The sequence below is a fragment of the Camelus bactrianus genome, chromosome 30 (genome assembly GCF_048773025.1).
Source record: "Camelus bactrianus isolate YW-2024 breed Bactrian camel chromosome 30, ASM4877302v1, whole genome shotgun sequence".
Taxonomy (NCBI): Eukaryota; Metazoa; Chordata; class Mammalia; order Artiodactyla; family Camelidae; genus Camelus; species Camelus bactrianus.
This window is the reverse complement of record NC_133568.1, coordinates 25985234-26006577: the sequence shown is the minus strand read 5'-3', so window position 1 is coordinate 26006577 and position 21344 is coordinate 25985234. Positions and strand designations below refer to the sequence as shown.

The window sequence follows — 21344 nt, the reverse complement described above, 5'->3', positions numbered from 1 at the left end:
AAGAAGGAAAAATTGCCATTTGTGACAAAATGGATGATTCTGAAGGACATTATGCTAACTGAAATAAGCCAGATAATGGAAGGCAAAACTATATGATGTACTTGTATGTGGAATCTTAAAAACAAACAAACAAACAAAAAAGCCTGATTTCATGGAAACAGAATAGAATGGTGGCTGCCAGGTCCTGGGGGGACAGGAGGGGAGGTGATGTAGTTCAAAGGGTAGACATTTTCAGTTATAAGTTCTGCGGCTCTAACTTACAGCAGGTGACCATAGCCACATAGGCACTGTATACTTGAAAGTTGCTGAAAGCAGATCTTAAGCATTCTCATCATGCGAAGAGTTAACTGTGTTATCTATGTGAAATGATGGATACATTAATTTATCCTGATATTGGTAATCATTCCGCAATGTATTTGTATATCCAATTATCACATTGTACACTTTAAATATATACAATTATATTTGTCAATTATTCCTCAAAAAAGTTAAAATAAAAATTATTTTGGCTTATAAATGCTTATATATTTATGTTTCAAAGTACATATATGGCTTTCACATCCAACACTGTGAAATACATAGCATATCAGATTTATCGCATATTTATTTAGGATAAAATCATGAATATTATGCATTAGCTTAAGTAAGCAAGAAACGACTAGACTGCATGCTAAAGGTGTTTTTCAGTGATGAATTCTATTCACGGAAAGCAAATATAAGCCCTGTTAAAGAGAAATATTTAGAACAAATGAAAGAAAGGGATTTTGAATTATATTAGCCTCCCTGTCCCACTTTTTTTTTTTTTAAACAATATAATACTTTCCTCTTAGGCTCTGTATGACCATCTGCCTACTACAGGGGCATGGTGGGTAATAAATTGTACGTTATCTCCTAGATAAAGGAAATGGTGCACTACCTAACACAAAACAGATGCTCAATGAGTTACTGACTTTTTTTATTGTCTATGGGGATGTCTGTGCATTTAAGGGCATGGAGTCTACTGTTTTAGTAGTAATGGCAACAAGCATCCCCTGTAACAACTAGAAAACATTTTCTCTTTTAAATTTGAGTTCTATTCTGAAATTCTTTCTCAGCGTGTTTATGGGCTAAAACGCCAGCACAAAGAGACAACCTGAGTGTCCCCTCATCAATAGAGCAATCATTTAATCAGTGAATAAATAAGATTCCTTTTCTCTATCAATGTGCTACTTTTCACAATTGCTAACTTCCTTCTAAAAATAATCTCAAGCCTGAATTTAAACCTAACCTGTTTTTCCCACTATGTAAGACTGTTTATTGCTCTAATTCCATAATCAAGTCCACTATACAGATGAAAAGTTTATTTTTATATAATTTAAACATGTTTGTTGCCACATAGAAGAGTCCCCCCCCTCAAAGGTGATGATCACGTGTGTCTGCATTTGCATTAGTCAAAATAAATGCTTGTAGCATAGTATTTAAGAATTGCTTAACAGAGCCGTCATTTAAAGCTGTTTGGGGGCATGAGAGGTATTGGCACCTACCTAGCATAGCCAAATTGGTCGAATTACCAGTCTAGGCTCATATTTCTCTCATAGATCAAGAGTCCTTCGCTGTTGACGTTTGCACACACATCAGTATTCTCTGTGACGGAACGGTAGGATTGTGCTTACTTTGACAATAAGAGATTGTCAAATTGATGCAAGATTGGAATAAGAATTAACAGTTTCCACTCTGTTAAACTTATAAAAAAAAATGATAACAAAATATGGTGCCTTTGAAAACGTTTCCTGACAAAGTCCAGTACATCTATCTGACCAGCATGTTACAAAAACGTTGAAGCAAAGTACTTCATTTTCAGCGAATATCCTTAGTAAGAGATTTGGGGGCTGTTTTATGTTTTGTTCTATTTTGCATGTTAGGTAGAAAACATTTGGCTCAGAAGTTCTCTTAGTCACATTTTTACTATCATCCTGAATATCTTGTCTCAGGCAACGATGTGCGGCGCCGCTTTCCCGCTGGCCCTGTCTCCCTCCGCGTCCGTTTCTGCTGAACTGATTTGAAGTCAATTTCATCCCCAGCGCTGAGGGATGAGGCCCTGGCAGTTCTGGCTGGGGATCCCTGCGACAGCCTATAGGAAACAAGGCCTCGAAAACCCCCTACCTGAAAAGACCCACGTTATGGGGGTGAAACCAGAACTCTGGCTGAAATCTCCAAACGAAAGAGGGTTAGGTGTGAAGTCTGGAGGAAGGAGAAATGCTTTCGCTCCGCTCTTCTGAATAGCATTGGCCCACTTACGGTTTATTTCTGAATAGCCTATCAGCAAAGCCATCCTAAGCAAGCCGAAGGACTAAGAATTTTTTTAACGACGCTTTTTAGAAGTTTGGGTTATAAAGAGAGTGCCTATTTAAATACTGTCTTTGTTTAAGGGCGGCATGGACTGTGTAGAGCCCAGGGGTGCGCGCAGAGGTTCTGAAGACCGTGGTAAGCGACGATCACCCGACTGCAGCATAAATCATCCTAGCCGACTTGTGAGTTCCAACAGTGAAGGCTGCAAATTCCAGGGTGCGGCTCCATTTTCCCAGGGGCAGGATACTGCAGGATACCGGAAAGATCGTTTGCTGCTGTTACTTTTTTTTTTTTTTGGCAGAGGCCAAAACTGCTTGAGGGGCTGGTCCCAGAAGACCATCAGCAAACCTCACCCTCACCCCTACTCTTCGCCGCCGGAGCCCGCTCGCCCGCAGCCTGCGGCAGGGACGCCCCGGCGCCCGTAGGTGGCGCCCCACGCCCGTGCCTGCGCTTCTCCCCCGCGCTCTGGGCGCAGCTCGGAAACCCGGCGCGTCTCCCCAGGTCGTTAGAGCTCAGAGCAGGCATTTTAATAAATAAGCGCGGGTGCCAACGCGCTCCACCAGCCCCGAGGTTCAGAGGAGCACATACAGAAACCCAGGCGGAGACACCTCTTCAATTCCTGCCCAAACCTGACATTTCCCAAACTGGAGATCCCGGAACCACAGCCTTTACACCATTAAGAGCCCAAGATTTTTCTCTCCATCCCAGTCCTCATTTTTTTTTTTTTAAGAAAATTGCTTTACCCACTAATTATGAAAGTGATCACGCTATTCAGGATTAAGACTTGGAAGGAATTTGGAAAAGGAAAGAATACAAAAGAAGAGGGGCGACCGGCGCTTTTGCGGTTGCCTAATTTTTAAAAGAGGCATCTGGGAGGATTTGGCTCTGGGTGTTTGGGTGAGAGCTGGACCTGGGCGGTGCAGGGGACGGCGCGGGTGCGGGGCGCGGGTGCCGGGGCCGGGAGGGGGCAGCGCGGAGTCCTCAGGGCGTCCGTGGCGCTTGGCTGTGCGGTCAGGAGCCCGGAGGAGAGAGGCCGGGGCTGAGGGGTCCGGCGGAGACCAGCAGCAGCGTGCGTGCCGCACGCGAGGGCCCCTCCGAGGCTGCGGGCCCCGGTGCGGTGCAGACCCGGTGCGGGACGCGGGGCGGAGCAGGACGCGTAACGTACCGGTGCGAAGCGCGGGGCATACACGGTGCGGGTCCCGGGCGCGGCGCGGTGCACGCGGGTGCGGGGCGCGGGGCGTACCCGCAGCGGGCGCGGACCGGCGCGGGAAAGCGGCAGGGCGGGGCGGCGCGGTTATTGGCCACGCGCGGGGAGAAGGGTCGCGCTCGGTGTCTCCTCCCGCCAGCTCCCGCTCATCTTCTCCAAGCAGAACAACTTCGCGGACGGCGGTGCTCGCTCATCATGGACGTTCCAGGTAACCAAACCCGCCCCTGCCCTCCACTGTCCGCGCGTTAGTTGCCTTCGTGCATATATTTCAATGAGGACCGTCGCGGTTCTGCGTCTGGGCGGAGAGCGAGCGAGCGGGAGAGAATATCGAAATCATTTTGTGCAGGGGCTCAGGAGAGAGCAGCCCATGGAAGAACAACTTCCCTCTTCTTAGAAAGACTGACTATCGGAGGAGTTGTTCGGAGCCTGTGGGCGGGGAGGGGAGAGGTTTCTTTTCTTTTTGTTTCTCGACTGGGTATTGAGGTGATCTGTCCAGTTTAGCGGGGGAAGAAGGCGCCCGGGTAGAAGTGCAAACGGCGCGTAAGTTGGCAGAAGGCTGCAGGGGCTGCCTCCTGGCCGGGAGAGAAAGAGCCCGGGGTCTGCAAACCGAAGCTGCAGGATCAGCCGAGCTCGGGGCTCCCACCGCTGGAATCCTCTGGTCCTGAGCCAGGAGAGGGATTCGAGGGGCTCCGCCAACGGGGCTCGCTGCTGGCAGGGGCGGGGGGCGGGCGGGGAGGCGTTGGGTATAGATGTTTGGTTTTAGGATTTCTCTCTCTTTTCTGTATTTTTTTTTTCTCACCCCGACTCCCCTGCCCCTTAATCTTATTCAGCCCAAGGAGCTTCCTGGGGATTTGTTCTTTGGGTGGAAAACGGATAAGATCTTCACCAAATGGATTGCTTAAAAAAAAAAAAAAGAAAAAGAAACAACTCTGGGTTGGAGAAATAGAGGGTGAAAAGGAAAGCAGGGAAGGGGAAAAGGTCTCTCGGTGTGACTTTAAAGAAAATGCCGCTGAAATTAAAGCGGTTAAGCCTCAGTGGATTTTAAAAAAAAATTTTTTTTGCCTCTGTCTTGTGCCCTTCTCTGCCTTGGGCTGAATGGGTCGGGGGTGGCGTTGACCGCGTCTCTGAGGGTCGCCGACCATGTCATTATTGCTGAGGCCCCGCAGAATCGCAGGTCCCTTACCTGACCGCACCCCCGGCGCGCGCCGCCCGGGAACCTTCAGGGATGCCCTGCCTAGTGCGCCCTGGCGGTCCCTAGGACCTGTTGTGCCGTTCAGGGAGAGGGGGTGGCAATGCGCGGGACCAAGACGGTGGCCTCCAGGGAGGGGGCCTGAGCGCCGCAGGGACCTGCTCCCCGCGCCTCCTCCCCACACAGCTTCACTTCCCTGTCTAAGGGTTTGGGTTCTCTGCCCTGACAGGTCCGCTGGCGCCTTTCTTCTGAGGACGACCCTGGCCTTGACCATCCGAGCAGGGGACCGAGACCAGAGGAGGCTACCCGCGGCCCTGCGCGTTCCTGCGCGCCCTCCCGCTCCCCTCCTGCCCCGTCCCGCCTCCGCCCCAGCGCGCCGCCCCTCCCCCCCCCTCCAGCCCGGATGCGGGCGCCCGGCCGGGGACCCCGCGGGCCGCCGCTGACCATGCCCGGGCGCCGGGGGGCGCTGCGCGAGCGGCCAGGCTGCGGCTCCTGCCTGGGGGCGGCGCTGGCCCTGCTGCTGCTCCTGCTGCCCGCCGGCTGTCCCGTGCGGGCGCAGAATGACACGGAGCCCATCGTGCTGGAGGGCAAGTGCCTGGTGGTGTGCGACTCTAGCCCCTCGGCGGACGGCGCCGTCACCTCCTCCCTGGGCATCTCCGTGCGCTCCGGCAGCGCCAAGGTTGCCTTCTCTGCCACGCGCAGCACCAACCACGAGCCGTCCGAGATGAGCAACCGCACCATGACCATCTACTTCGACCAGGTCAGCGGGCCGGCTGTCCCCTCGCCTCCTGGCTGGGGCGGGGACGGCGGGGGCCTGGGCGCACAGGCGGGTCGCCGCCTTCCCGGAGGTGCAGTACTAGGCTCTCCCCTCCTCTCTGCCCTGCCTTTCTCCTTCTCCAGAAGGCTCTCCTTTTCACTTTGTAGCTTTTTTTTTTTTTTAATATAACGAATCAGCTCAGTGGGCACTTGGGTGACCGAGAGCCCTGTAAAGCTAAGCCTCCCGCAGAGCTAAGATATCTGAAATCGATTTCCCCAAAGGAAACCGTTCGTTTTAGTTTTCGCTGGGGTGGGGGCCGTCATTTGTGGTGGATGGGCTTCCGTCACCCCGCTGGCCAGCTTGGGGACAGACTTTATTTAAACTCTCCAAGCTCAGCGTGGGGGTTCTCCGAAGGTCTCAGCCAATGCTCAGAAAATCCGTACCTATTGCTCATTTTGTAATGGACTGGGGAGAGGATGCTTGTCTTCAAGAAAAATAAGTGGGGAAGGTGTGGGGGAAATAGCAGGGAAGGTTATATATAAACAAAACAAAATACAGTGTGGTTATACAAATACAGTAAATAGCAAAGGCAGTATATATAAAACATAACGTACACAGTATCAATACAGTACATGGTGTGGTTATAGAAATAACAAATAAAATAAAGAGCAGTGGCTTAAGTTTCCCCAGCCACTCGAATTCTCCCACCCTGTTCAAAGCAGAAGGCTCTGCATTGTGTCCAGCCCTTGGCCATCCCTTCTCTGGGTTACTGCTGTGCAGGATGAGAGGTTGTGACCTTACTCCTGTGTCCTCCCTGCCCACCTTGGTTTCTGTTCTCCAGAAGCAAAACATTATGGTGGTTTCCAGACTTTTCCTCATTGTTCCATTCCTTTGTCCAAAATACTTGCCACAAAAATGGAGCTGTGGGCTCACTGTGCACACTTGACTGAGGCCCCTTCTGTCTGTTAACCAACTCTCACCTGAAGAATGACCAATCTGCGCACCCCAAAGCCTCTCCTTAGGCCAGTGCATTTATTTGCTTTCATTGCTGTTAAAGGATGATGTGTTTGAAATCTGGGGAGGTGGTGTTGGGGAGGTCCCTCTTTAGTCTGTGTTTTTACAAGACATAAAAGACATATTTATTTTCATTGTGTCCAACCAACACAGACAGCGATGAATCAGATTTCACAGATTTTATATCCATCGTTTCAGTTCGGTGTCGAGTGGACTCTGAGGTACAGGAGAAGTTGTAGTGGGTGCTAATTTTATGGACGAGCAGACTGAGATGGAACAGGCTGAAGGGTGATTCTCTGGTTCCCCAGGTAGGGAGCAACTGAAGCCCGCTTTTCTGGGGCTGCTGGCTGTTCCCTCATCGACGGCAGGGCCCTGGAATGACCAGTTTCCTGAAGTAAAAATGGAGGTGACAGCTGAGGCAGTTGAGTTTGGAGAAGCAGCGCCCAGGGATTGGATGGAGGAGGCTTTGTGCTTTTTTAACACGTCGCAGGGCAGACGGAGAGCCGTGGAGGGAGGAGGACGGGCGTTCGGAAGGGCACCCGTCTGTAACAGTGGATCCTGAGAGTCTCCGAGCCCTGCAGTCGAGGGGAGCGGAGTGGTGCTCGGAGCGCCCTGAGGAAGCCAGTGGGGGCGCCTTCCCCAGGTCTTCCCAGCGGCGGTCCGCGCAGCCGTGCCCGTTGCTTTGGGAGTGGCAGTTCTCCGTCAGTACCGAGTGCGTACAGAGGAACAGCACAGGGTATTCGGATGAAGTTTATTTTCTGGACGTATGACAGGAGCTCCCACCTAGGGCTTGCTGCTGTTGCTGGCTGCTTGTTCTAAAAGCTGAGGACGCCAGGAGAGCCTCCGCGTTGTGTTAATTGAGTTGCGCATCTGGGTGTGAGTAGGAACGGGGGCAGTGTCCAGACAGGGTGGCCCGATTCTTCCTGGAACATCTGAAAGGGAATTGGGTCTAATGGGGGACCTTCCGCTCTTCAAGTTCTGCTTATGACGTCATAGCACGCTCATCCTTCTTTTATTTGGGGAAAAAACCCCATCTGGAGGGTCACGTGACTTCTTATCCCCTTGGCCCATCTGGCCACTGCTCTGGCAGGTTCGGGGAGCGACGGGGGTCCTTCTGCTCTCCCTGAGTCATTCAGGCTTATCTGCATGACGTCATAGCTCAGCTCAGGCAGCAAGCATCTTACTCAGAGGACAGTGAGGGGAAACTGTGAAGCCAGCATTTATCGACTGTGGTCTTTGACTCAGCAGCCTTTACTGAGCACCTACTGTGTGCTGCCAGGGGGCTGGGAATTGTGGAGACAAAAACCCTCAGTCTGCTCGGTCCTGACGAACTCAAATTTCGGTCCCAAGCTTTATGGGACAGAAGTTATCTCATTTAATTGGCCTCTTATTTCACAGCCCTTTCTCTCCCTCTTCAGTCCAGAGCTCTGTTTTGGTCAAAGCTTCAGAGACCCCAGAATTTGGTTCAAGCCCCCAGGATCCCCCCAAACCTCTGCTAAGACTCAGTTCACAGCTTGTCTACTGACCTGGTGGTCTTCCGTTCCCTCCCCTCTGCCTGCCCCCAACACACACAGTAGGCATCTGCTTTTTCCATGCATAAATAAAATATACTTTAAAGAAACCTTTCTGAATTATGATCCGTTGGAGTCCTTTTGAAGCCAGTTCCGGCTGTAGGATGTTTTAACCTCAGCGCCGCCTCCTTCCTGGGGCAGCCTTGACCCCCCGAGTGGATGTTGCCAGCTCTGCAACCCGTAAAGGCACCAGGGCGGGGGCTTTGTGCGTCTGCTGGCGAGGGGCCTGCTGCAGGTGCGTTGTGTCCCCTGTTCTTTTCCAGGTATTAGTCAACATCGGCAACCATTTCGATCTCGCCTCCAGTATATTCGTAGCACCGAGAAAAGGGATTTATAGTTTCAGCTTCCACGTGGTCAAGGTGTACAACAGACAAACCATCCAGGTGAGTGGCTTTGCCAACGGGACCCTTTCGGCTTGGGATTAATAGTCCTCGTGGCTGCAGACCCGTCACATTCTCCGAAGGGGGGCCGACCAGGGACCTGGGACCCAGCTGCGTCCTCTAGGTCAGGTCCCTGACGTGGCTCCACAGCAAGGATGAGGGGGAGGTGAGAACAAGCGGATGGAAGAGGGTCCTTCCTGGTCGGCTGAGCGTTTCCCCTCTGCGTTGCAGGTCAGTTTAATGCAGAACGGCTACCCAGTGATCTCCGCGTTTGCAGGGGACCAGGACGTCACCAGAGAAGCCGCCAGCAATGGTGTCCTGCTGCTGATGGAAAGGGAGGACAAAGTCCACCTCAAACTGGAGAGGGGCAACCTCATGGGAGGCTGGAAGTACTCCACGTTCTCGGGGTTCTTGGTTTTCCCGCTATAAAGGCAGAGCCCCCCCGGATGGTGGGGAAGTTGCTGCCCGGACCCAGGAATCCACCCTCCCTCACACCCTGAACTCGCCAGAACAGGACAACTTGTCTCCAGCCTCCTCCATCAGAAGGTTGCGGTAGAAGAGTGATTTCCTTCTCAACCTCCAGTATTTTCTTTGACTCTTGAGCATTCCTCGGGAACCTGGCCTCTAATTAGTTTTAGATGACAAGGTCTTAAGGAGAAATGAAATGATCGATCTAAGCAATTTGTCCCTGTGATTGTAAAGTCAATATCGGATTCCATTGTTGGGACCATTGACTCTTCTTCTGTTTGTACGTGGTGTCGCTGTCCCCCTGGGAGGAGCACGGCTGACCCCGGGCTGGACTGCAGGCGCGGCTCAGAGCAAGAACCCTGCACATCACCGCCCGCCCGACGGTCCCTGAAACCTGTTCCCTGTGTGTCTGTTCAGCCTTAAGAGAAAGAATGGCTTCTCTTTCATTCTGTATTTTCCCCCTGGTGGATGGGAGGACTTGGGAGGGGGACCGGGACATTGCGTCAAGAAGTGCTTTATCCGGAGAAGCAAATTTTGCACGACTGGACTGCGACTTTTGTTTTGTATTGTTTGTGTCTGTGTGTGTGTGTGTGTGTGTGTGTGTGTCCCCCACCAACCCCCTCGAGAAGCTTTACTTTTCTTCCCACACTCAGCCCTCCCTCCTCACCCCTGCTTTTATTTTTTGTGCTGGGGAGAGGAGAGAAAATGTGGGCTGAAGACCTGGATGAGACCAAACAAAACAAAACAAAACAAAAAATACCTGTGTATTTTGTTTTGGATGAGACCAAACCAAACAGAAGGTACCTGTATGTCAAAGTGAAAATGACAGATGGACATTTCAAAGAGATTCTCTCAGATGCACTTTTAGAACTAACAACCTGGAATTTTGTTTTTTTTCCTTTGATTTACGTTCTGGAATACTTTTAAGAGCCTGACGTTCTTGGGTGGCACTGAATCGTGTCAGATGAGGATGGAAGCTGTGATGACCGAGGCCCAGATCACGTGGTTTCTTTGCCGCGTGCACCTGGGTCTCCCAGGCAGTGTGGTTTTGTTCATTTGGATCCGCCTCTGCCTCCGGGTGAGCACATGCGATCAGGTGCCTCAAAGTCAATGGTACCCACATGCTCCTCCCTCCAGGATCCTCTTCTGGTCTGCAGAGGCAAGAGGGTGTCCACACTCTCCTGCGAGCACCCGGCGGGAAGCCACCTGGATGTCACAGCGGTTTGAAGGTATTGGCCGAGGCGCCCTGCAAGCAGCTTCCCAGATCTTCCTTGTTTTGGCACCTTGTGCAACAATATTATTAAATCACAGCTGAGAGTTGATGGGTGCAGGATTCGTCCGCCAAGGACATGGCACTGATCCCAAAGCAATCAAAGAAGAGACCTCAAACCGGATGTTACTCTGTCCTTTGTGTAACAAATGTAACCAAAATATTGATGATAAAAAGTCATAATTTAAGATTCAGAATAAATGGGTTTGATGTCTGGCTTGCTCTCGTCTCCCAACTCTCCAAACCTGTGTAAGTAAAGACCACGGCTCGAGGGCGTGGGGAAAGTCGGCCCATACTGTTCACTCTTTAGAGAAATACACAGGAGAACACACACCAAGACACGCACATCCAGCTGGGGGTCTGGGTGGAAGCTGCCTCTGAAATAGACCTTTTCACACAGATTTGGGGGGAGATGTTATGTGAAAAAAAAAAAGGATTAAAAAGACCTGACGGGTAGGAATCTGCTTTTTATCACATTTCGTCTTTGATGCAGTACAAGATCCAATCCAATATTTCACTCAGAGATCACAGATGCACAAGGAACTGACCTTTGAAGAGAGCTTGTAAGATGTGTATGAGGAGGCGGCACGCTGGGTTTCATTTTCAGATAAGAACTGCAGCGGGGATTCTGCATAGGGAAAAACATAGTTGGGCTAAGGGTCGAAGTTTGACTGGCCTTAGGTGAAGAACATAACAGAATGCGGAACTGAATTTGAATTAAAATGCTGCTACATTTTGGGAGGGGAAAAAAATCAAAAAATATCAACCAAAAAGCATTTGGGGTATTTTGGCTCAGTGATGAGAAGACATACTTCTGAGCAAGTGTTGTTTGTTAATGCTGGGCTAGTAGTTTCCTCTGTTTTATGACCCTTAGTTATTCAGTCTCTTTCCCTCATTCCTTTAACTTTCTGTCCAGTTTTAAACAAAGAGCAAGCAGCCCTCCCTAGGCGACGGTGTAGCACGTGAGAGATGGGAAGATACATAAGTCGTTGCTATTCATATTGCTTACTAATTTGTCATAGATATTTCTTTGTGTTTACAAATTTATCACATACAGGTTGTTATTTGGATCTACTGTCTAATAAATAAGTTATTAAATTGATCTATCTGAAAATAAGTGTATTTCAGGAGTTGATTTTTATATTAGGAAGAAAAGCTTTATTTTTTTTTTTTTTTTTTTTTGAGACAGATGCCAAAAAGTGCATTAGGAAGAGGCCAGGACATTAGTGTTTCTGAAGTTGTTAATCATTCCCCGCTGCTCCTGCCAAGGTTCTGTTTGGCTAAGGAGCTTTGGGAGAGACAAAAATGCACAGAAGTTGAAATATATTTTTCTTTAATTGGAAAAGAGGGTACATCTACAGTATTTGCAGCCGAATTTGAGCAGACCAACTCTGAGCCCCATTTGTCCATCTGGAGAGTGAGGAGAGCATCCCTGCATCTTCCCCCCAACTCACCCAGGAGTGTCAGAACCACCCGGCACCGTGATTGAAAGAGGTGTATTACATGGTAAGGAAGGTGTTTCTTACAAACCAGATTCTTCAACATGCATCATATGAAATTCTTTAAGATGAACACCCAACAGGGAGACATTTTTATGTGAAAAGTACATTTCCATGTTCTCAAATAGTCTTTAAAGGGCTAGCACTGTATTGGAGTAGTATAATTTGAGTTTTATAAATGATGATAATAGGAACATATGAAAATCTATACATTTCCATGTTAATTCCATTCTCAGTGATGTGATTTGACTATCCTTTGTGGCTTAAGCCAAACTTTCTGTTCCAGCATGTAACCGACATTTTATAAAAATAGGCATTTTAAAAACACAAGTGAAAAATGAGGTATCAATAATACGGCATTATAATAGCAAATTGCTCTAGTTGGTGATTGTTAATGCTACCAAACTACAAATATTTTTAAAACAGTGCTATTTTTTAAACTTAAAATATATTCTAATTTGAAACACAACCTTGATGATTCCACTCTAGGTCCTGAGAAACTGTGTTTAACATCTGTTAATTCCTGAGCCTTTTCTGCATCTTTATATTTTTGATTTATGTATTCGTGTAGAATGAAATTATTTACATTTTTAAAGGTTGTGCTTACTGTGGCTGCCCAGAGCAAAGTTGATAAAAACCTGTTGAATATTGGCATGAAAACTCATGGAATCCTGTAGAGATCTACTTGTTTGGAAAAAATATTTTTAGCTAAATCTATTTATATCAAGCATCGGAAAAGTTAGAAAAGACGTACAAAGCAAACCCAAACTTTTTACTGTATCCTTAATTCTGTTTGTAATAGTTCCTTGATTATTTCCTTAAAAAGATATCAAGGATCGATTCACAAACATGGTAACTTTGACAGATCTATGGTTTGCCTGTAAATACATGGACATAAACACCAGATTTTCAGCATAGTGGTACAAAATAAAATACATACATTGGCTGTATTCTCCTGAAATCTAGAAATAGGTGAGAGGGAAATTTGTTGAATCACTTTATACAAGCAGAACGGTGCCATGGGTTGCTCCAGCATGTCTCATGTACAGCAAAAGAGCAAAAAAATGTTCTGTCAATTTGTGTCCCTGTAATTTTGCAATTTTTTTTAGAAGGAAACAAATACTGCAATAAGATAATGTTGCTGTGAATAAATAGTTAATGTTTATATTTCTACAGACTAGGAAGCACAGAACATTCTAATGCACTTGAATGGAAGGCTCTGTTACATTATATTCAAGATGGTGTAAATAAAGGTTTGAACTCCTAGAGGCAGATTACATTGAATCTCTCTAAAGGGGTTACTGTGCATTCCGTAAAACCACTTGTAAAAAATGTTAAACGAGATAAAGCATAGAACTGCAATGAATTTTTACCCTTTTGCTTTGCTTCTGTAGGAACTGACTTGTCACTGAGACTATTTCTAAAGCTGGCACTTTGCTACTAAAATGGGATATTACAAACACTTTAAAATTTAAGATCAGAGCCTATAAATTCTCATGAGATTCTTAAAATTAACTTTCTTGGCATTTAAGAAGCAAGTACACCAGATACACTGAAGTCAGTTGAAATACAATTTCCATTTTCGTTTTATGGTTTTATATTTTTTGTGCTCTGTGTCTTTTTTTTTTAATGATGCACTGTGAAAACGTTAACTGGTGATGACCACATTTATTAGTCAGATTTATTCATGTATTTGGCTAGATATTTAAAACATAAGTTTTGCAGATAGATTTCACCAAAAAGTATATTTACTGCTTTTACAGATGGAGGGCTACAATTCATTTACATTTAGATGTTTTAAGCATCGATGTGTTACAGAGCTGCCCCTAATGTGACTGGTCATATCTAGTCTTAACTCACCCCTGCAAAAAAAAGAAAAAAAGTCTTCACAAAATTCCTTTAAAGTAGATCCAATGAATACATTTTTTTTAATGGCATGTGGGTGAATCTGTATAATGATATTACACTAGAACATGAATTCTGAGTAAATGAGCTTTCTTTCCATTCCCAAGCCCAGTAGGGTACCTTGAAATGTGTAAGGGCAGAAGCCGCATACTGTTACCTCCTGCAGATGATAGGAGCTCTGTTTTATCTTCCTGAGTGGATTTTGCTGTGGATTTCCATCAGCAGCATCACTTAGGTGTCTGTAGCATCATAAATCATCATCCTCACCAGCTCGCCCACACGCACTCACGGTGTCATCTAAATGAGCTCCTTGACAACTTAATTTGGGAAAGAAATCTTCATTCCCCCTTCTTAATGCCTACGGCAGGACTCCCCAGGGTTACAATGTGGCTTTGCGCTGGGGCTCTCCTAGCAGGATGGGAGCTCCTTATTAACGAGCCGTTTCAGGCTTGCAACCTGACGAGCATGGCCTTAACTCATATTACTGCTCCTTCACATTCTTCAGGAATGCCGTTTCTTGTTTAAAATTCATTTTAAGGGGCAAAAAAAAAAAATAACTTTCCTTGAGTTGAATGTCGGCAGTACATTGGAATAGGGAACTCTTGAATATTTTGCCTAAGTATTATTTTGTTCATTTGAAAAGACTTATGTCAATCTCTTATACTTCCAAAGTCCAGTGGGATATAGGGGTTCCTAATATTTCCCAGGCTTTGTTTTATAAATGAGCTTCTACTGGGATTCTGGGTGCATTCTTATTATGGATCTGACTCAAGAATAATATCTAAAGCGTAACTAAATTATCTGAAAAAATGTGGCAACTTCTCCTTATTTACTAAAATTCCTCATTTGCCGTATTTTTACCTGGGTCTTAAAGATTCCTACCAACTTTAAAATTAATGTTAAAATTAACATTTGTCTTTGAAATGCTAACATTTTTTTTCACAATCATGTAACTATTAGATCATAAATAGTGTACTTCCAGAGAGAAGTTTATCACTAAGACACAAATTTAGGACATGACAACGTGACACTGTTGCCAAGCGCCATGTCAAAATGTCACAGCATAATTTTGTTCTGGAATTGTAAACTGTCAGCGGAAAGAACAATGATATTACTTATAAAAAATTATCTGTTCTTTTGGGAACAGGGTGTAGATATTTCCATAACATTTGTGGATTGCTGCCTAGGGGCCAGACCGTGTTCTTAGGGGTTATGATCGAAAAATAAAGACATAATCAGTGTGCGCCAAGGGTGTATAGTCCTTGTTGGAAATAGTGTTCAAAACTAGCCTGGAGGAGATCCAGTGAAACCGATGGTGAGGGGGTGGGCTGGGGTGTGTGCGGGAGGGAACTTTAGAAATTTGAATGCATATTTACTAAAGTTAATAATGTAATTTACATTTTTCACATATGAAGCAGAGACTGTGAACTTGGCATTGGCACTGAATACTGAACATCAGTTGATTTCCCAACTAAGAGGTCCCCCCATGACCTCTCCTCCCTTGGCGAACATGGTTGGGTATTGGGCAGATGGATGGCAGACTAGAGCTCATGAACTAACCTTGGAAAGACAGACGCAGGGAATTTCCATTGTTTTAACACACACGGAGTAAATTACAACAGCCCTTTTTACAGTTGTATTTCTGCTTGCCTCATGTGGTGGATTCCTTGGGAAGACAGAAGGCATGCCAGAATTACTCAGATCCTCGCAAGACAGAGCTAACTCTGAAGGACACAAGTAAGACGTGACGTGAAGTCCATCTTAAACAGAATGGTTGGAGAACCTACCACACGGATGTGTTTTACAAGATAGTAACTTAATGCATATTTAATGAATTAATGAATAAAGATCTAATTTCAGAAGAAATAAAAGATAAATGCAAGACCAGATGGCACTAGTAAAAAAATGAATTCTGTGTGTCTTCTGTATACAAACACACACATCCATGTATTCATGTGCGACCGCTGAACATAAACCAGTATTTATAGCCCAAACCCCCCGCCGCCAGAATGCCTTCTGGGTGCCTCTAGCTATGCCATCATTGAACACTCCCTTCCAGGCAAGACGAAGGTGATGGACCCAGGAACTTTTGCCTGGCTAACAGAGTCACTTCTAATAACTTCTTCTCTCAATAATTTGGTCTGTATTTCATATTTTACTTCTTGTGCTCACTCTTGGGAATCTATTTCACCGGAAGGTAGAAATTACATCTGGTCTCCCTGACAGACAGAGATTGAGAACTGTTGAGAATAATTAAGCCATCTGGTGCTATAAATCCAACGAAAAGTTATGATCAGTGGATCATGGCCTAATCTGCTGTTCATCCGTTGCATCTAAATTACCTTGGCACAAAAGAATGACGAGGGGCTGGATTTTTAAAGGAAATGACCGCATCTCCCCAGTCATTAGCAGGCGAAGGCGTGCATGCATCAGACTGTGATAATTAGAGAAGGCTTACGCTCCCCTCAGGCCTCCTGCTTCTGATACTTAATTCTTCCTGTTAAAAAATATCTCAAAACGTACTGCACCGAGCAGCCAATGTCACGCAATTTTTACCTAAGATTCTTACCTATTCCTGAGTATGTTCATTAAAAGGAGTTATTTACTAAAATTAACTTTTCTTTTTTATCTTAATGGAGGTTAAGATGGAAATGAACCTACGTTTATTTTGTTGTATTTTCTTGCATTTGTTTCAGGAAAATCTCCCCAATAGATGGTGCTGCTGCTGCGAATGACACCGTGGGATAATTGGTATGCAAACAAGCGCCAGGGAGAGGCCTCTGGGAATTCCCACACATCCAGTTATAGAAAGACAAAAACGTGGCTTTGGTTTTGCTAAATGCACATCGACATGACGGTACAATTTGGAAACTTCGGAAAGATTTCTTGGTATTTTGAGGTGGAGAAATTACTTCTCCTGTCCACTGTTTGCATCTCAAAGATCTTTGAAACAGAACCACAACACAGCTGAGGAATGAGCTAAATGCCCTTCCAAGTTTCTTTCCCTCATCAAGCTTCAAGGGTCTACTTGTTAAAAATATAATATGAAGATCATAATACAAACGAGAGCAGAGTCCTTTCATATTTAAAGGGAAAAACTGCAGAGACAGGAATTGAATTGGCAGAATGATGCCACCGCTGCTGTTAACGATAACACTTCGTGTGCTAACGCTTGACACGTGTGAGGCACAGCGTTGAGTGCTTTATGATTATCTTTCACATTTCGTTATTGTGATAACCCTACAAAGTAGACACCCTGACTATTACCATCTTACAGGGCCGAGGATAAGGTTTAAAACAATCAAATGATGCGGTCAAGGTCTTGAGCAAATGGGTAGCAGAAGTAGCATCTCGATCTGGGACGTCCCAGCCTCAGAACCTGACCTCTAAATGATGGTATGATGCAGCATCTCAGGATGAGAGCTGAAGCGCGAGAATCGTTTTGTTAAATAAGAAATCCTCATATATGCCATTCATCATAAGTGTCTGCGTCACAGTTATTTCACGAAACCACTTTTTTTTTTTTAAAGGACAATTGAACTTTGCAGCGTGCAAACATAAACACTACTTCACTGTAATCTCAAGAGAAATATTGCAAGAGCCACTGTAAACTTACTGATTCTCATATCAGAAACTCCAAAGCTTGCGCTCTCACGAAGTTTGGTCATCACTCCCAGGCAGAAAATGACAACTGGCGGCGATGCCTTTAGGTAGAAAACCGAGTTCTCATAACAGAAGTACACGACGCACAAAGAAGGGTGGGGCCGGGCTGCTGCAGGCACCTCCTCTAGGCGCTGTGACGTTCTCCTTCTTTCGTATTTTGAGAAAGTGCATCGTATCTTCACCCCACTAGCTTTTACTCCAAAAATATGCAACTTTAGAAGTTAAATAACTTTTTTATTAGACACAAATGTATGGGAAATATATCAGGGCATATAGACAGTGGTGATGGTAATAAGGAGGTTTATGTGTGCACGTGGACAGGATGGATGGACAGACAGATGGTAGATGACAGAAGGACAGATAAAGGATAGATGAGGGGTGGGTAGGTAGGCTCCCCCAACTCCCTACAATCACTTGAACTTAGGTACTGTACCCCCCATCTGGAGCTCTCAAGGAACTCGGGGGACCCCCCCCCCCACCAAAGCAACTACATATCAGGGCAAGTGAAAATCTTAAAAGTCTCCACCCCAAATATCGGTAAGGAGCCCTAGCCCTCATGCTGAGCAGGTAAACTGACTTGTTCCGTCTGCCAGATACACAATTCGAGTAGTAAATAAAGAGGAACAAAAACAAGAGGCAACTATTTTATATAAACCAGTGTGTTTTGTATGATTGTTACTTGACTCTTGGATAAAATTTTAAGGTGAAAGCTACAAGCTCTCTACATCTGTATGTTTGTGTATGTTTATTTGTGTATGTATTTATGTATGTACATATGCATGTGTGTATGAGATGTACATGTGACGTATTTCTGCCTCTGGATAGTATTTCCAAATTAATTCATAAAATCCTGTAAAAGGAACTCTATTCAAGTTGGCTTAGAAACAAAACAGTGCTCATATAAATTAAATATTCATAAAACTCCCAGATACACAGGAACTAATCCAAATGTTTTTTTAAGTTCACACTATTTGAGTGAATTGTTGATAAACAAGATTAGTTTGGTATTATCGGTTTAATCAAAAGGAGTATGTCTTCTGAGTTACCAGAATTAAATTTAATATGAGCATATTTTTTCTACTTGAGATTATTAGTCAAATAAAGTAATATATCCATGAGAGATTTAATTTTCCATAAATTATAAATTCAACCTAAGAACAAATGTACAAATAAAGATTCAGAAGAAATGAATTGCTTCATGCATATCAAGCATGGAAGTTTAGCAAAATACCCACGGATTTAATTTCTCTTAGGTGTTTCTGTTTTTGCTTTTGGGACACTTGCCTGAGGTGTATGTGCTGTAAAAATAGTTAACAGGGAAGTAACGAGATTCTGGCTAACTTTGTGTAGTGTTATTAATACATCTACCTGAAAATAGTTTTCAAAAACTTTTTGGTAACTTGTAACCTTAGGGTTATGCTAGGTTAAGTAATAGATACTCATTAATCATTTCTAGGTTAGATAACCTACTGAAACATTAATTGGTTTTTATTTTTAAATAGTTTTCAGTATTTTTGCAGATAAATTCCATTATAGAATGAAACCTTCATTATTAAGCCTACATTTAAGTTTTTATAGTTTTGGGCTTTTATTTTATACAGTATAGTGTGGCTAAACATATTTGAGCTTGCTAATAAAATGTTCTTTTGCCACACTGAAAATTATACAATGATGAATAAAATTTGCTAGTCCGCTACAGAATGCTGGTATGTGACGGACAATTCCCAACTGATTACTTCCTATTGTTTTCTGAAAAAAAAGTAAAGGTTGCTAATGGTTAAAAATTCTAATCAATATGTGAAAACAAAGTTACTAGAAAGACAAAGGTGAAGGGAAATGACATTGTCTACAAAGCACAGGGCATGTGGGACGCGCTTTTGTTACGGGAAAAAGAGTAACTTTGTCCTAAAGTAAAAAGAAGAAAATAAAGGACAAAAACTGAAAATATAAAAGTTATAGGTAGTCTGAGAAAAAGGAATTTTGGAAAAGAAATTCTATCTTGTGAGATCAAATCTGGATAAGATTGAATGGATTTATTTGTAAGGTTTTTTTTAACAAGCTTTAGTATCACTAGTATACAAAGGCAAAACCAGAATTTAGTTTTTCTTCCCCATTAGAATCATAAATGTTTTCCAATTTTTGATCTACTCTTCATAAGAGATTGTAAAAGGTAGCTTTTGTTTGTTTACCTTTTAAAGTAATTCTCCATCACAGAAATTCTGTTTTATCAGAAGGATTTCCTGTGCTTTATGTTGACTTTACCATGTTCTTCTTTAATAAGAGAACCAAATTGCCTTACTTTTTAAATGAGAGAAGTTTTTGCTTTCTTTCTTTTTTTTGTTTAATAATTACATTACTTTTTCTGTTTACTTTTGAATTATTTTATCATTACTTTGGTTAAACAGGAGCTAAGTATTTTTCAGTGACACATGATCTTATTTATTCCAACGTTTAAACCTTCTAACATGTTTGCTATTTTGCCTTCCCAAAATCAAATTCTAAATGAACTCCTCCTGATCTCAAGCTGAATTTGAGATTTCCCAGAGGGCTGCTGGAAAACCTCAGAGGATTTGTCTTTTCATCTTGCAAAAAGAGTAATTAGATTTATTTGGTATGAATTGCATGAAAATCATTATCAAATAAGAAGAAATACTTAACCTTTCCTTGTTTATATTTGTAGGGGTAAATGTTATTAATATAAATATCTCAAAAACTGTATGAAGTTCATAGAAATTTGTCAATACTCCTCTCTGTGGGATGTCTCGGTATAATGTTATCAGTCACAATTCTAGTTATTATTTTAAAATGTTTTATGCCACAGAAATAACCAAGTTTCCTTGTCAAATGAATTCTCATCAGATCTTTTATCATAGCCACTTCGTCCATGTCATCCACAGAGACATTTTGTTTTACTTTGATTCTTCTCCAAAAGTGTTTGCTGTCCGCTGCAGACCAGAGTGCTTTGTCTTCAATGACAAGGACCTGTTTCAGAAACCCACAGAGAGGATTATGACAGGCACTCTGAGGTATAGACTTCTGATGGCTTTGTTCAAATAAATCTGGAACCATACCATGGACTGAGTGAAGACTTCCATAAGTTTAGGGGAGAAGCCGATAAGTTCATAGAACTGCTAACCCAAGACCAAGCAGAACAAGAATTAATTACACGGGACTGAATGAACTGATGAAGAATGATAATGATGCTTTACAGCTTCTGTTTCTTTTTGTTTCATGCTTGTTCTTCAATGCTTTATTTTATGGTTTTAAGGAACCCCGTTCCCTTTTCTCTTAAGCTATCTATAACTCGTAACAATTTTGTGGATTATACTTTTGTAAACAAAAAGGAAACGTTTATCTTTTTCTTCCTGCTTGATCCCTCCAGGATTTGTAAACTCAAATTGAGTGTTCTAATTTGCATGGCAATATACACATTTGCATAATTTCAATGAGTCTGTTCTCCTTGTAACAGGACACAGTTGGAAAACTGGTGATATAACCAAGTCTCTGAAAGGACTGTTATATTGGAGACATATTTGAGAATGACGTGCTTAGAATTAGACATGGCCAGACAACCTTAAGGAACTCTGGTTAACTGTATGGAGTCAATGCTTATAAAGCCCTCCTGCAAAAACCATCCTGGTATCTTGCTTACAGGGTTCCCAGCCTTACAGGTGAGTAAGGAAGGTCACTTCCCGGCCGGCCTAGGAAACTTAGGCTGTCTCGAGGAATTCACCTAAATCTCTAGGTTCTATAGGTGAAGTCTGATGGGAAGCTGTTGGATAGGTGTTCTAGCCAAGAGAGGCTTGGAAGAGGCTAATATGTGACCCTTATGAAGAGTTTCAGCAAAGCAAACTTTAAGAAACCTACCTGGTTAATTGCCACTCTTGCTGCACCTACATGAGAAATCAGGCCAAGTGTAATGATATCGGATTTATTTTGTTAACTTTGGTTATCTTTGATCTAAACGAGGGGCGACTGGATATGGTGACCAATTGTGAGGGGTTCCGGATTTGGATGACTAGCAAAATAATGGTACCTAGGACAGGATTAGGGAAATTGGGAACATACTGTGATTTATATCACAGTAAAATTT

General features: G+C 44.1%; 1 protein-coding gene across 2 annotated transcripts; it reads left to right on the top strand.

Moving 5' to 3' along the window:
* The first annotated feature begins 1230 nt into the window (after positions 1-1230).
* CBLN2 (cerebellin 2 precursor) lies at positions 1231-11895 on the top strand. 2 transcript variants are annotated; one of them, XM_074355289.1, is made up of 5 exons: positions 1231-3225; positions 3699-3743; positions 4954-5484; positions 8330-8449; positions 8678-11895. In XM_074355289.1, exons 3-5 carry the CDS (start codon positions 5128-5130, stop codon positions 8873-8875), a joined length of 675 nt encoding a protein of 224 aa, XP_074211390.1. In that variant the 5' UTR covers positions 1231-3225; positions 3699-3743; positions 4954-5127; the 3' UTR covers positions 8876-11895. The 2 variants fall into 2 exon arrangements, with proteins under 2 accessions (XP_074211390.1, XP_074211389.1); XM_074355288.1 differs by having other exon boundaries at positions 3100-3495.
* Positions 11896-21344: the final 9449 nt, after the last annotated feature.

Bases quoted from the DNA above. Each gene is read 5' to 3' on its own strand.
- CBLN2 (XM_074355289.1), top strand. From the start codon at position 5,128: ATGCGGGCGCCCGGCCGGGGACCCCGCGGGCCGCCGCTGACCATGCCC. The intron at 5,485-8,329 runs GTCAGCGGGCCG...GTTCTTTTCCAG, and splicing joins TGACCATCTACTTCGACCAG to GTATTAGTCAACATCGGCAA. The intron at 8,450-8,677 runs GTGAGTGGCTTT...TCTGCGTTGCAG, and splicing joins ACAACAGACAAACCATCCAG to GTCAGTTTAATGCAGAACGG.